Here is a 16,776-nt window from a genome sequence, read left to right as displayed (position 1 = left end):
TCAACCATATATTAGATTGCAAAAATAAAAAGCTATGTTATTAAAAAAAAAAAGAAGTTAGTTAAATAAAATACTAAAGTTTACTACTGACTATTTCTTTTTTTTTTTTTTGTGGTACGCGGGCCTCTCACTGCTGTTGCCTCTCCCGTTGCAGAGCACAGGCCCCGTGGCCATGGCTCATGGGCCTAGCCGCTCCGCGGCATGTGGGATCTTCCCGGACCGGGGCACGAACCCGTGTCCCCTGCATCGGCAGGTGGACTCTCAACCACTGCGCCACCAGGGAAGCCCCCCTGACTATTTCAAAAAAAACTTCTTGACAACCCTTAAATCCAAGGAGGAGAAAGGCTCTAGATAGAAGAGACACGAAAGGAAATTCTACCACATCTTAAAAAGAATCTGAAATCGAAACAAATATTGCTGGAGAGAGTAAGCAAAGCAAAATTGAGTTCCTAGGAAGAAGTGATACCCAGTCACCCAGTTCAGCTAGTCAGTGAGGGAAGAAGCAGGGTGGGTGGCATGTAGGGATACGTTCTGGTCACACTGAGACTACTCACAAGAGAGAGGCATAAAGAACTTTCAGAGTCTTAGGGAACATTTTGGAATGGATGGAAAATGTTCTCTTTTGTTGTCAGGTTCAAGTGAATTCATTCAACAAATATTTACAGAATGCACAGTATGTATCTGGCACTATTCTAGATAGTGAGAGTATTATTGGTTAATAAAACAGATTAAAATACCTGTTTTTGTGCAGCCTATGTACTAGTGAAGGAGATAGACAAGAAATAGAATGAATAAGTATACTATCAATATATATTCAGTGTTAGAAGGGGATAATTATCTCACTACTCCCGCTCCTCAAGAAGGAAGAAAAGGCAGTGTAAAAAGGACAAGGAGTGGGGCTTCCCTGGTGGCGCAGTGGTTGACAGTCTGCCTGCCGATGCAGGGGATACAGGTTCGTGCTCTGGTCTGGGAAGATCCCACATGCCGCGGAGTGGCTGGGCCTGTGAGCCATGGCTGCTGAGCCTGTGTGACCGGAGCCTGTGCTCCGCGGCGGAAGAGGCCGCAGCAGTGAGAGGCCCGCGTACTGCAAAAAAAAAAAAGGACAAGGAGTGAAGTGGGGAAGAATTTTTAAATTGTGAAAAGGGTAAACAGAGTAGTGTTCACAGATAAAGCAGTATTTGAGCAAAAACATGGTGGGCATAAGCCATATAGATAATATTGAGGGAAACAGCATACCAAGCAGAGGAAATGAAAGCCCAGATGTGGGAGCCTCATATGTCTGAGGTACAGCTAAGTGGCCAGGGAAGCTGAAGCACAGTGAATGAGAAGAAATATCAGAGATGAGGTTGAAGAGATAATAGGGGTCAGATGCCATAAGGGCTTGGAGGCCACTGTAAGTACTTTGCTTTTCACTCTGATTCAGAAGGAAACCACTGAAGGGTTTTCTGCAAAGGAATAACTTTCTACTTAAATTAAAAGAAAAAAATTAAAAAGTCTTGCTGCTTTATGGAGAATAGTATTACATGAGGTGTGGGTAGAAAGCAGAGCAATACTTAAGAGGCACCACTCCAAGTGAGAGAGCGTGGTAGCTTGGACCAAAGTGGTGGCAGTGGATGTGGCGAGACACAGCTGGTCCTGGATACCTTCTGAAGGTGCAGTAACTAGAATTCTTGATGGACTGTATGTGAGGTAAGAGAGAAAGAGCAGTCGAGGATAATTCCAAGATTTCTGGCTCAAGCACACCTAAGAGTGGAGTTGCCTTCAACTGAGATGGAAACAGCCCAGGTAGAACAAGCCTGATTGATGGCAGTTATCAGGAAAAAGTTATGAACAGAGTTATCAAGTAAGCAGCTGAATATATGAAACAAAATTTCAAGTGAAAAGTGAAAAGCTAGAGATAACATTTGTGAGTCATCAGCATATAGAAATTTTTTGACACTGGATAAGATTCACCAAGAGAATGAGCACGGACAAAAAAGGAAAGAGATCTAAGGACAGAGCTCTGGGTACTTCAATGTTAACAGGCTAAAGAGAAAAGGAGGACCCAAAAAACAGAGGAAGAAGTAAGACCAAAAAGGCAGAAGGAAATCATGAAAGTTGAGTCCCTGTACTATTGATACTTTTGTCAGGAGAGAGAAATTTTTGTCAAATCCTCCTTATTGTGTCAAAACAGAACTGCAAAACAACCCCTCAACTATGTGGAGGTCACTGGTACCCTTAGCAAGGTCAGGGTCAGTGAAACTTCCTTGTTGTCGGTCTGAGAGAGAAATTAGAAACAGCAATATAGAGACAACTCATTTAGTTAGTTTTCTTGTATAGGGTGGTAATAAAAATGAATTTTCACTGAATGGATTTATAAGTTGAAGAGTTATGGCTTTCTACTTGTTCATTTTCAATCTAAGAGAATTAATAGATGATGAGAATAATTCATCAGAGAAAGATGGAAGATAGAAACATGATCACTCATAGAGCAGTTAATTGGAAAAGAGGGGGAAAGATCTAGTGTGCCACCAGAGGGACTGGCCTTTGATAGGAGCAATGACAGTTCATCTTTAGAATGAAGAGGGAAGACAGATACTGGTAGGTAGATAGATGTAATGGTAGGAATTTGTAAAAAACTTAATCGCTGCTTCTATTTTCTTAGTGATGCAAAGATATCACACCTAAGAGTAAGGATGAAGGAGAGATCTTTCAAATAATTAAGCTATTTTTTACCTGGAAAATTCAATTTTGTTGAATGTCTCATTCTCTGACGATGCAGCAGCATGATGCATCTCTTAAGAGCACAGACTCTGCGGACAGACTGCCTTGGTCTGAAACCACTTCCATTATTTGCCGTTATGATTTTGCATAAGTTAGTTATGCTCCCTAAGCCTGTTTCTACACTTGGAAAATAACAGTATCTACCTCAAGGAATTTTTGGAAGATAAAAAGCTAATTTATATAAAGTGCTTAAAAGAATCCTTGGCACATAGTAATCACTAAATATTTGCTATTGTTCTTATTAAGAAATTATGTGCCACAAATCCATTCTGTAATAAAGTAGGGCAAAGGCAGGTATACCAGGGTATTACTCATGTAGATTTTCTTAATACACAAAGTAAAATTTGTTGCTAAACTTGAAGCTAAATTAGAAATGAAACTTTATATCCTCATTAAACAGCATTTAAGAACTTCACTTACACAGATGACTTCCCATTGCGAGGATCTTTGAACGTTGTTGTTCTTGTGTTATGATCAACAAAGTACCTAACGCCTTCCCGGGTATACCTAATTTCCCAGCCTTCTGGCAGGGGTTCTTCATTCTGTAGGCTAAAAGATAAAGTTACAATCACAAGGTGATCATTTTCTAGGTGCTAAAAATGTCTGAATCAAGGTTTACTTGATTCCATCTTCAGACATGTGTAAGATCACTTAAGTAAGGCTGCAGTATATACATACCCTTGAGTTCTGGGATCCTCCCACTGGGTTGTTTTTGTGTTATGATTCACAAAGTAAACTCTGTCTGTTGAATCCACTCTTTTTTCTAAAAACAGAGTGAGCGTAGCATTTATTAACTATTTGCTATATATACATTTCAGGTATTTTTACCAACAACATATTAGCTTACCCCAGCCTGGTGGCAAAGGCCCATATGGGTCATTTTCTGCAGCTAGCATTGAAGCCTAATTGGAGAAAAGGGTTGGGAGGAGAAATTTAAAAAACAGGTTTTTAATATAAAAGCATAAACTTAAGCACTTGGCAGAATCACATTTTATAGTAATTTTCTAAAAAACACGATAAAGGAATGTGAATATAATAATTTCAAGACACAAAGTCCTAAAACTGTCATGAGTTAAGAGGAGTCAATTAAGTGATAAAATTAATAGTTTTTCTAAAATGATTTACAAATAATATATCAACATCAGTACTTTAATCTCTTAGCCCTTCCATAATAGTCCACAGGAGTGAAAGGACAAGAGAAAAGAGCATAGAGAAAATTATAGTGTTAGGGAGTGTGGGTTGGATCCCTGATCAGGGAGCTAGGATCCCACATGCCTCGCCGCCAAAAAACCAAAACATAAAACAGAAGCAATACTGTAACGAATTCAATAAAGACTTTAAAAATGGAAGAAAAAAAAAAAAGAAAGAAAATTGTAGTGTTAAAATGAGGTAACATTATTTGTTTAAAAATAAAATAATTATCACAGTTCTTTTTAAAACAAATGCCTAGATTGGGAGGAAGATGGCGGAAGAGTAAGACGCAGAGATCACCTTCCTCCCCACAGATACATCAGAAATACATCTACATGTGGAACTGCTCCTATAGAACACCTACTGAACGCTGGCAGAAGACCTCAGACCTCCCAAAAGGCAAGAAACCCCCCATGTACCTGGGTAGGGCAAAAGAAAAAAGAATAAACAGAGACAAAAGAATAGGGTCGGGACCTGCACCAGTGGGAGGGAGCCGTGAAGGAGGAAAGGTTTCCACACACTAGGAAGCCCATTCATGGGCAGAGACTTGGGGCGGGGGGCGGGGGGAGCTTCGGAGCCACAGACGAGGGTGCAGCAACAGGGGTGTGGAGGGCAAAGCGGAGAGATTCCCGCACAGAGGATCCATGCAGACCGGCACTCACCAGCCCCAGAGGCTTCTCTGCTCACACGCCGGGGCGGGCGGGGGCTGGGAGCTGAGGCTTGGACTTCGGTCGGAGGGCAGGGAGAGGACTGGCTGCGTGTACACAGCCTGAAGGGCACTACGTAGGGCACTACGGCTAGCTGGGAGGGAGTCCGGGGAAAAATCTGGACCTGCCGAAGAGGCAAGGGACATTTTCTTCCCTCTTTGTTTCCTGGTGAGCGAGGAGAGGGGATAAAGGGGGCTGCTTAAAGGAGCTCCAGAGATGGGCACGAGCCGTGGCTAAAAGTGGGGACCCCAGAGAGGGGCATGAGACGCTAAGGCTGCTGCTGCCGCCACCAAGAAGGCGAGCACAGGTCACTCTCCACACCTCCCCCGCCGGGACCCTATGCAGCCCACGACAGCCAGGGTTCCGTGATCCAGGGACAACTTCCCCGGGAGAACGCACGGCGCACCTCAGGCAGGTGCAACGTCATGCTGGCCTCTGCCGCTGCAGGCTCGCCCCGCATCCGTACCCCTCCCTCCCCCCGGCCTGAGGGAGCCAGAGCCCCCAACCAGCTGCTCCTTTAACCCCATCCTGTTTGAGCAAAGAACAGATGCCCTCAGGCGACCTACACGAAGAGGTGGGGCCAAATCCAAAGCTGAGCCCCTGGGAGCTGTGAGAACAAAGAAGAGAAAGGGAAATCTCTCCCAGCAGCCACAGAAGCAGCGGATTAAATCTCCACAATCAACTTGATGTACCCTGCATCTGTGGAACACCTGAATAGACAACGAATCATCCCAAAATGAGGAGGTGAACTTTGAGAGCAAGATATATTATTTTTTCCCCTTTTTCTCTTTTTGTGAATGGGTATGTGTATGCTTCTATGTAAGATTTTGTCTGTATAGCTTTGCCTTCACCATTTGTCCTAGGGTTCTGTCCGTCCGTTTCTTTTTCTTTGTTTTTTTACTTAAAAAATTTTTTTTCTTAATAATTTATTTTTATTTTAATAACTTTATTTTATTTTAATAACTTTATTTTATTTTATTGTACTTTATTTTATTTTATCCCCTTTCTTTCTTTCCCTCCCTCTCCCTCTCCCCCTTTCCCTATTTCTTTCTTTCTTTCTTTCTTTCAACTTTTTCTCCCTTTTATTCTGAGCCATGTGGCTGAAAGGCTCTTGGTGCTCCAGCCAGGAGTCAGTGCTGTGCCTCTGAGGTGGGAGAGCCAATTTCAGGACACTGGTCCACAAAAGACCTCCCAGCTCCACGTAATATCAAACGGCAAAAATCTCCCAGAGATCTCCAACTCAACACCAGCACCCAGCTTCACTCAATGACCAGCAAGCTACAGTGCTGGACACCCTATGCCAAACAACTAGCAAGACAGGAACACAACCCCACCCATTAGCAGAGAGGCTGCCTAAAATCATAATAAGGCCACAGAAACCCCAAAACACACCAACAGACGTGGACCTGCCCACCAGAAAGAAAAGATCCAGCCTCATCCACCAGAACACAGGCACTAGTCCCCTCCAACAGGAAGCCTACACAAGCCACTGAACCCACTTTAGCCACTGAGGACAGACACCAAAAACAACGGGAATTATGAACCTGCAGCCTGCAAAAAGGAGACCCCAAACACAGTAAGATAAGCAAAATGAGAAGACAGAAAAACACACAGCAGATGAAGGAGCAAGATAAAAACTCACCAAACCTAACAAATGAAGAGGAAATAGGCAGTCTACCTGAAAAATAATTCAGAATAATGATAGTAAAGATGATCCAAAATCTTGGAAATAGAGTACAGAAAATGCAAGAAACATTTAACAAGGACCTAGAAGAACTAAAGAGGAAACAAGCAATGATGAACAACACAATAAATGAAATTAAAAATACTCTAGAAGGGATCAATAGCAGAATAACTGAGGCAGAAGAACGGATAAGTGACCTGGAAGATAAAACAGTGGAAATAACTACTGCAGAGCAGAATAAAGAAAAAGGAATGAAAAGAACTGAGGACAGTCTCAGAGACCTCTGAGACAACATTAAACACACCAACATTCGAATTATAGGGGTCCCAGAAGAAGAAGAGAAAAAGAAAGGGACTGAGTCAATATTTGAACAGATTATAGTTGAAAACTTCCCTAATATGGGAAAGGAAATAGTTAATCAAGTCCAGGGAGCACAGAGTCCCATACAGGATAAATCCAAGGAGAAACATGCCAAGACACATATTAATCAAGCTATCAAAAATTAAATACAAAAAAAAATATTAAAAGCAACAAGGGAAAAACAAGAAATAACACACAAAGGGAATCCCCATAAGGTTAAAAGCTGATCTTTCAGCAGAAACTCAGCAAGCCAGAAGGGACTGGCAGGACATATTTAAAGTGATGAAGAAGAAAAACCTACAACCAAGATTACTCTACCGAGCAAGGTTCTCATTCAGATTTGATGTAGAAATTAAAACCTTTACAGACAAGCAAAAGCTGAGAGAGTTCAGCACCACCAAACCAGCTTTACAACAAATGCTAAAGGAACTTCTCTAGGCAAGAAACACAAGAGAAGGAAAAGACCTACAATAACAAACCCAAAACAATTAAGTATATGGGAATAGGAACATACATATCGATAATTACCTTAAATATAAATGGATTAAATGCTCCCACCAAAAGACAGACTGGCTGAATGGATACAAAAACAAGACCCATATATATGCTGTCTACAAGAGACCCACTTCAGACCTAGAGACACATACAGACTGAAAGTGAAGGGATGGAAAAAGATATTCCATGCAAATGGAAATCAAAAGAAAGCTGGAGGGCTTCCCTGGTGGCGCAGTGGTTGGAAGTCTGCCTGCCGATGCAGGGGACCCAAGTTCGTGCCCTGGTCGGGAGACTCCCACATGCCACGGAGCAGCTAGGCCCATGAGCCATGGCTGCTGAGCCTGTGCGTCTGGAACCTGTGCTCTGCAACGGGAGAGGCCACAACAGTGAGAGGCCCGCATACCGCAGAAAAAAGAAAAAAGAAAGCTGGAGTAGCAATTCTCATATCAGACAAAACAGACTTTAAAACAAAGACTATTATAAGAGACAAAGAAGGACACTACAGAATGATCAAGGGATCAATGGAAGAAGAAGATATAACAATTGTAAATATTTATGCACCCAACATAGGAGCACCTCAATACATAAGGCAAATACTAACAGCCATAAAAGGGGAAATCGACAGTAACACATTCATAGTAGGGGACTTTAATACCCCACTTTCACCAATGGACAGATCATTCAAAAATGAAAATAAATAAGGAAACACAAGCTCTAAATGATACATTAAAGAAGATGGACTTAACTGATATTTATAGGACATTCCATCCAAAAACAGCAGAATACACATTTTTCTCAAGTGCTCATGGAACATTCTCTAGGATAGATCATATCTTGGGTCACAAATCAAGCCTTGGTAAATTTACGAAAACTGAAATCGTATCAACTATCTTTTCCGACCACAACGCTATGAGACTAGATATCACTTACATGAAAATATCTGTAAAAATTACAAACACGTGGAGGCCAAACAATACACTACTTAATAACGAAGTCATCACTGAAGAAATCAAAGAGGAAATCAAAAAATATGTAGAAACAAATGACAATGGAGACACAACGACCCAAAACCTATGGAATGCAGCAAAAGCAGTTCTAAGAGGGAAGTTTATAGCAATACAATCCTACCTTAACAAACAGGAAACATCTCAAATAAACAACCTAACCTTGCACCTAATGCAATCAGAGAAAGAAGAACAAAAAACCCCCGAAGTTAGCAGAAGAAAAGAAATCATAAAAATCAGATCATGAAATGAAAAGGAAATGAAGGAAATGATAGCAAAGATCAATGAAACTAAAAGCTGGTTCTTTGAGAAAATAAACAAAATTGATAAACCATTAGCCAGACTCATCAAGAAAAACAGGGAGAAGACTCAAATCAATAGAATTAGAAATGAAAAAGGAGAAGTAACAACTGACACTGCAGAAAGACAAAGGATCATGAGAGATTACTATAAGCAACTCTATGCCAATAAAATGGACAACCTGGAAGAAATGGACAAATTCTTAGAATTCCACAGCCTGCTGAGACTGAACCAGGAAGACATAGAAAATATGAACAGACCAATCACAAGCACTGAAATTGAAACTGTGATTAAAAATCTTTCAACAAACAAAAGCCCAGGACCAAATGGCTTCACAGGCGAATTCTATCAAACATTTAGAGAAGAGCTAACACCTATCTTTCTCAAACTCTTCCAAAATATAGCAGAGGGAAGAACGCTCCCAAACTCATTCTATGAGGCCACCATCACCCTGATACCAAAACCAGACAAAGACGCCACAAAGAAAGAAAACCAGATGCCAATATCACTGATGAACATAGATGCAGACATCCTCAAGAAAATACTAGCAAACAGAATCCAACAGCACATTAAAAGAATCATATACCATGATCAACTGGGGTTTATTCCAGGAATGCAAGGATTCTTCAATATACGCAAATCAATCAACGTGATACACCATATTAACAAACTGAAGGAGAAAAACCATATGATCATCTCAATAGATGCAGAGAAAGCTTTCGACAAAATTCAACACCCATTTATGTTAAAAACCCTGCAGAAAGTAGGCATAGAGGGAACTTTCCTCAACATAATAAAAGCCATATATGACAAATCCACAGCCAACATCGTCCTCAATGGTGAAAAACTGAAACCATTTCCACTAAGATCAGGAACAAGACAAGGTTGCCCACTCTCACCACTCTTATTCAACATAGTTTTGGAAGTTTTAGCCACAGCAATCAGAGAAGAAAAAGAAATAAAAGAAATCCAAATCAGAAAAGAAGAAGTAAAGCTGTCACTGTTTGCAGATGACATGATACTCTACATAGAGTATCCTAAAGATGCTACCAGAAAACTACTAGAGCTAATCAATGAATTTGGTAAAGTAGCAGGATACAAAATTAATGCACAGAAATCTCTGGCATTCCTATACACTAATGATGAAAAATCTGAAAGAGAAATTAAGAAAACAGTCACATTTACCGTTGCAACCAAAAGAATAAAATATCTAGGAATAAACCTACCTAAGGAGACAAAAGACCTGTATGCAGAAAATTATAAGACACTGATGAAAGAAAGAAAGATGATACAAATAGATGGAGAGATATACCATGTTCTTGGATTGGAAGAATCAACATTGTGAAAATGACTCTACTACCCAAAGCAATCTACAGATTCAATGCAATCCCTATCAAACTACCACTGGCATTTTTCAGAGAACTAGAACAAAAAATTTCACAATTTGTATGGAAACACACAAGACCCCGAATAGCCAAAGCAACCTTGAGAACGAAAAATGGAGCTGGAGGAAGCAGGCTCCCTGATTTCAGACTATACTACAAAGCTACAGTAATCAAGACAGTATGGTACTGGCACAAAAACAGAAAGATAGATCAATGGAACAGGATAGAAAGCCCAGAGATAAACCCACACATATATGGTCACCTTATCTTTGATAAAGGAGGCAAGAATATACAGTAGAGAAAAGACAGCCTCTTCAATAAGTGGTGCTGGGAAAACTGGACAGGTACATGTAAAAGTATGAGATTAGAACACTCCCTAACACCATACACAAAAATAAGCTCAAAATGGATTACAGACCTAAATGTAAGGCCAGAAACTATCAAACTCTTAGAGGAAAACATAGGCAGAACACTCTATGACATAAATCACAGCAAGATCCTTTTTGACCCACCTCCTAGAAAAATGGAAATAAAAACAAAAATAAACAAATGGGACCTAATGAAACTTCAAAGCTTTTGCACAGCACAGGAAACCATAAACAAGACCAAAAGACAACCCTCAGAATGGGAGAAAGTATTTGCAAATGAAGCAACTGACAAAGGATTAATCTCCAAAATCTACAAGCAGCTCAATAACAAAAAAACAACCCAATCCAAAAATAGGCAGAAGACCTAAATAGACATTTCTCCAAAGAAGATATACAGACTGCCAACAAACACCTGAAAGAATGTTCAACATCATTAATCATTAGAGAAATGCAAATCAAAACTACAATGAGATATCATCTCACACCGGTCAGAATGGCCATCATCAAAAAATCTAGAAACAATAAATGCTGGAGAGGGTGTGGAGAAAAGGGAACACTCTTGCACTGTTGGTGGGAATGTAAATTGATACAGCCACTATGGAGAATAGTACGGAGGTTCCTTAAAAAACTACAAATAGAACTACCATATGACCCAGCAATCCCACTACTGGGCATATAACCTGAGAAAACCATAATTCAAAAAGAGTCATGTACCAAAACGTTCATTGCAGCTCTACTGACAATAGCTAGGACATGGAAGCAACCTTAGTGTCCATCAACAGATAAATGGATAAAGAAGATGTGGCACATATATACAATGGAATATTACTCAACCATAAAAAGGAATGAAATTGAGTTATTTGTAGTGAGGTGGATAGACCTCTGTCTGTCATACAAAGTGAAGTAAATCAGAAGGAGAAAAACAAGTACTGTATGCTAATACATATATATGGAATCTTAGGGGAAAAAAATGTCATGAAGAACCTAAGCGGTAAGATGGGAATAAAGACACAGGCCTACTAGCGCATGGACTTGAGGATATGGGGAGGGGGAAGGGTAAGCTGAGACAAAGTGAGAGAGTGGCATAGACATATACACTACCAAACGTAAAACAGATAGGTAGTGGGAAGCAGCCGCATAGCACAGGGAGATCAGCTAGGTGGTTTGTGACCACCTAGAGGAGTGGGATAGGGAGGGCGGGAGGGAGGGAGACGCAAGTGGGAAGAGATATGGGAACATATGTATATGTATAACTGATTCACTTTGTTATAAAGCAGAAACTAACACACCATTGTAAAGCAATTATAGTGCTTTAAAGATGTTAAAAAAATTAAAAAAAACCAAAAAAACAAATGCCTATTAATAAATATTAAACACTAGAATTATCTTTATACAAGTAAACTTTTACCTTAGTATTAATAGCTTTTATATATTCATACATACAGTAATGCATATACATTACTACAACCCAGAAATACCTTCAAAAGGAAATATAAACATTTTACCATCAATTTTTAAAGAATGTCAAATATAAAAATCATTACCTGAAAAATCGTTTCTTAATGATAAAGTGTATGCATCTTGATATTTTATAACCTTGTAATAGATACTTTTAATTGTACTCAATATTATTTAGATAATAAACCTCAATCTGGCTAAAGATGTTCTGTTATGTATAGAACACACTTCTGATAAACAACTTGCCTAATTCTGCCGTTTCCCTAAGATTTTCATACATACAACAAAGTCCAACCAAAACACACACACAGTACATAATTTGTTTACTATATACAGCTAACGATGGAACCTGACCACAGACTTCTGTATAAGTTGCTAAAAAACCAGAAATTTACAGCACAAGATGCTGTGCAAGCTGAGCTGGCCCACTGTCTCTCTGCTGGCTATAGACAACCAGGGGAGTGGATCAACCTGCAAATGAGAACTTATTATTTAACCTCCAAAGAAAGTGGAGTTGAATGAGCCATCCTGAGGTAGGATTCTGAAGAGTTAAGTTTTCTTTTTGTATCTTTCCTAATTCCCTTCTACATTTTGGGGTTTCAAGTTGCCTCAAAACACTCTCTAGAGATGCCCAGTACTTAAAATTTATATTTTCTACTTCTTGCGATCAAACCTATTTAACAGAAGTCCCCTCCACCCCCCATTCTTATGGATGTTTGCTTATGGCAATAAATAGATCACCAATTGGTCAAAGTTTCAGACAGCATTAGATTTTTTTTGGAACAAAACTACCTCCAATCCCAAGAATATATATTTGGTGGGCCAAAACAGATGAAAGCATTTCTGAGGATCTGGGATGGGAATCAGAATAGCTGGAATATACAAGACTGGCCTTAAGTAAAATCAGGAGGTAACTGGTTTTGTTTAAAGCAAACCAAATGATTATAACTAAAAGTAGAAGACTAGGAACTGGTAAAGACAAGTTATTTTATTAAGAAATTGCATTTATGAAACTACCACTTAATAAGGAAAAAAACCTGATTGTATAGTTATGATAGTAAACTAGAATTAAAAAAAAAATCTTAAAAGTGCTTACGTATATCAGAAATGCTAATTATTTACTAATGATCAACTAAAAAATACCTTGTAATCTATAACATTTAAGAAAAATCACAAAGATAGAAAAGGGAAAAGCCTGGAGGAAAAGCTGTATTAAAATCTTATAATTTCCTAATTACCGAGTAGAGGTATCGTTGGTTGAACTGTTGCATAGCTCCCTGCAGTTGGTTCCGCTGAGACTGCCACTGTTCAAAATTCCGCACAGATTCCATGGTAGGCCGCTGCCAGGTTGTTGTCCTGGTGTTATGATCTACATAATAAACTCTTCCCCGATCATCAACTCTTCTTTCCCAACTACCAAAAATAAAATAAGCAATAGTAAAAATGAAAATAAACAATAATCTCTTACTATAAGAAACTGGAAAGTAGTTAGGTAATACTTCACTTAAATAATTTAAAAATCAAGTCCAAGAGCTAAGTTTAAAAGAATGTAAATACTGATACTCCTCAGAAAAATTATGAACATGTAACACTTGCTATCTATTTTAGCTAAACTACCTTCCCATTCTTCCCTATATGATTTCTAAGTGCTGTCTAAAAAAGAGGCCATAGACTGAACAGTAACAGTATGACTATACTTTCTCCCTCTTTTTTTTTTTTTTTGCGGTATATGGGCCTCTCACTGTTGTGGCCTCTCCCGTTGCGGAGCACAGGCTCCGGACGCGCAGGCTCAGTGGCCATGGCTCACGGGCCCAGCCGCTCCGCGGCATGTGGGATCTTCCCGGATCGGGATACGAACCCGTGTCCCCTGCATCGGCAGGCGGACTCCCAACCACTGCGCCACCAGGGAAGCCCTCTCCCTCTTTTTTTGATAAACATTTACTGAGTGTTTACTGTATACCCAGCAATCTGCCTCTATCATTCCTGCCCATGTAAAGGGTTTTAACTCAACTTATATAGCTTTTTAACCTACCTTTCACGGTTACACTGCTGCTGAACTAAAGTGCAGATCGGGCCATGCTGCTCCACCTATCACCGTTCTCTGGCATAGCATAAAAATGAACCCATTTGCCATTTCTCACCTTAACTCCCTTAAGGTCTTTCAAGGGACCCATATGAGAGCCAAATCAATTACTTGCTGGCCCCAAATGTGTCATATGTTTCATTCTGTCATGCCTTTGTTTTAATATCCCCTCAGAACAGAATGCCCTTCTCTACCAGTCAGAATTCTCCCTATCCTCCAGAGTTTAGTTCACCTTAAGCCAATTTATGTCATTAATTTATATGATTTCAGTATGCTTTCAGCAACCAATCTCACAAAAATAACATAGTTCTTGTCCTGAAGTTTCTAGACTTTGAATATGTTTTATATTGGTGGACCCTGAGTTGCATCTGGAAGGACAGTTTGTGAATGACCTTGAATGACCACTTAAGAGCATAAACTTTATTTAGTATGTAATAGAAATGCTTTTTCATTTAAAACCCTCTATAATTTTAGTCATAATATAATACAATTTTACTTGCAGCAATCTTTTAGGTATTTTGAATGATACTAATATTTATTACGTTAAGTGTCATTCAATAGCATAGTTTAGATCCCTATCTATGGAGAACCATACATATAAACTATCCTAAATATGACTTTCATTCCTTAAAAAATAACAAGGACTCAAATTGGATCAAAATTCTACAACTGCTCTCAGTAAACTCATGCCAATGTTTGACAATCTCTTGGAAGCCCTTCAGACTAACTGTAAAAGAGACACAATGTAACAAATCTCATCTACTGAACATTCATTACTCACAAAAGCAAATCAAGGAAACATAACATGTAGAATGAATCATTTTATATTGTATTAAATAAACTTTTAAAATTACATGTATAAAACACAACTGAAGATGTATAAGATGCTACATTACCCTGGAGGTAAAGGTTGTGGCCTCTCCCATGTGGTCGTTCGAGTGTTATGATCCACATAATAGGTTCTACCATGAGGATCTTTTCTCTGTTCCCACCTTCAATGAAAAAGCAAAAATAAAAGATAACAAACTAAGACAATCTGAAAAATGGTTCCTTCTTATAATCCAAAAAATTACAGGTAAGTTTTACTTTAAAAGGTCACATATATACCTTTTTACTTTAAAAGGTCACATATATACATAAAATAAAGTTGTTTCTTTTCTCAATTATTGTGTTTTTTTTAAAGAAGATATCTTTTTTAAAAAAATATTTATTTATTTACGTATGTATTTATTTAGTTGCACTGCATCTTAGTTGTGGCAGGTGGGCTCCTCAGTTGAGGCTCACTGACTCCTTAGTTGAGGCACGTAGGCTCCTTAATTGTGTCATGCGAACTCTTAGTTGAGACATGCATGTGGGATCTAGTTCCCAGACCAGGGATGGAACTCCGGCCCCCTGCATTGGGAGTGTGGAGTCTTAACCACTTCACCACCAGGGAAGTCCCTATTGTGCCTTTTAAGTCCTTAATTACTCACCTTTCATCAACAGTACTGACAACTCAGTAAGTACAGTTAGCAGAGGAAGACAAAATAATACATAAAGTTTTAAAAAGTTACTAATTTACAGAAATCCAAATCATCAGAAAACAGAAATTCAATCAAGACCAGAGGAACTTTCAGCCTAATATCATGCCCAGAGCACAAAATGTCAATGAAGTAATATCCATTTTTGCAATTTAGAAAATACACATCTAAAAGATTTTAGCAGAAATCTCCTTAAAGTATGTGGTGACACAGCTCCATGAAAATTCTTTCTTCTATCTGCATATAGTGTCTTCTTTTTGTGCACACTATCCCTCTCTTGTCTTTGGTAAGCCTCTGAGTTTATGGACATCCAATTTTATCTTTTTCTGTTCTATCTCAAAGACACTCAATCTCTTATTTTCCCCACCCTCATTTTCTCCTCTGTGATCCCTATTTCTTCCTTTCCAGTCTTTCCTTAAAATGGTATAGAAGAAAAATTTTAAACATAAAAAATAAAAACCTGGTATTTCTGAGTTTAATATTCTTGTTTTCACCTGAAAGTAGAATAAATGGAAAATATTTTCCTTTCTCTTAAACACAAGGATCCAATTTAATTTGACTTCTTTTTGATTAGAGAGGCCTTTAATTTTTAAATTATTTTCCTACACAATGACCGTATTAAAGTTATTCCCTAACAAGGTGTACACATACATACATATTTTAAATGGCATGCAAAAAATAATCATTTGTTTAAGCTGCATCTGACAAACATTAGTCACAACAAGCTTAAACAGTAACCATGAACAATAAAGATGCCCAAGTTCACAACCGATTCAGGATCATATAGATTATTAAAATTATCTATTATGAAACAGTGGTATAAAATCCTACACTGGAACATTCATGCTACCCTGCAACTACAAAAATTTAGATATTCCTCATAAGTATTTTACTAAAAATAATAACCTGAAATTTCAGATTTACTTCATATGTTTTTATATAATAATAAATGTTCATGGGAAGGCAGGATTTAAATACGGAATTATTTTAAAGACATTTCTGGAATACCTAGGACACATACCAGTGGGTCACTTATTTGTAGGAAAGCTTAACAGCCAAAAACAAATACCTACAAAATATATCAAGTTTCAAGAACTTCCTGATAATGGTACTTTTGCTATTTTTAGGTATTAATTCCTATAATCAGTTCTTGAATTTGTACTGCTATTCTATATCAAAATTTCCTGGTTTCCAAACTTTCTTTACAAATACTCTTTACTACTTTTAATTTAGCTTTAATTTTTATCAAAATTATATATACTATCATATACTATTTAATATATATCTCACAGTTATATAATTATGTAACCTCCACACAATTTAAACAATCAGATAGTCTATGAGGCTCATTACAAAAAAACAATAGTGCCTACTGTCCCCTAATCTCATTTTCTACTCCCCAAAGGCAATATTTTCAACTGTTTTAGCCAATTCTTTTAGCATTTACCTCTTTTTTCT

General features: G+C 38.5%; 1 protein-coding gene across 2 annotated transcripts in view; it reads right to left on the bottom strand.

The window, feature by feature from the left end:
• The window catches only part of WWP1 (WW domain containing E3 ubiquitin protein ligase 1), a 117,591-nt gene that overhangs the window by 28,194 nt on the left and 72,621 nt on the right, over positions 1–16,776 (bottom strand). For both annotated transcript variants that reach the window (XM_032610153.1, XM_032610154.1), the window contains 5 exons: positions 14,695–14,790; positions 12,954–13,128; positions 3,611–3,665; positions 3,442–3,526; positions 3,184–3,312 (listed from right to left, as the gene is read on the bottom strand). In XM_032610153.1, the coding sequence (XP_032466044.1) occupies positions 3,184–3,312; positions 3,442–3,526; positions 3,611–3,665; positions 12,954–13,128; positions 14,695–14,790 (540 nt within the window). The remainder of the gene's footprint in view (positions 1–3,183; positions 3,313–3,441; positions 3,527–3,610; positions 3,666–12,953; positions 13,129–14,694; positions 14,791–16,776) is intronic.

The sequence above is a fragment of the Phocoena sinus genome, chromosome 17, assembly GCF_008692025.1.
Source record: "Phocoena sinus isolate mPhoSin1 chromosome 17, mPhoSin1.pri, whole genome shotgun sequence".
NCBI classification, from domain to species: domain Eukaryota; kingdom Metazoa; phylum Chordata; class Mammalia; order Artiodactyla; family Phocoenidae; genus Phocoena; species Phocoena sinus.
The sequence above is the reverse complement of the archived record's forward strand: the minus strand, read 5'-3'. Positions and strand labels throughout refer to the sequence as shown.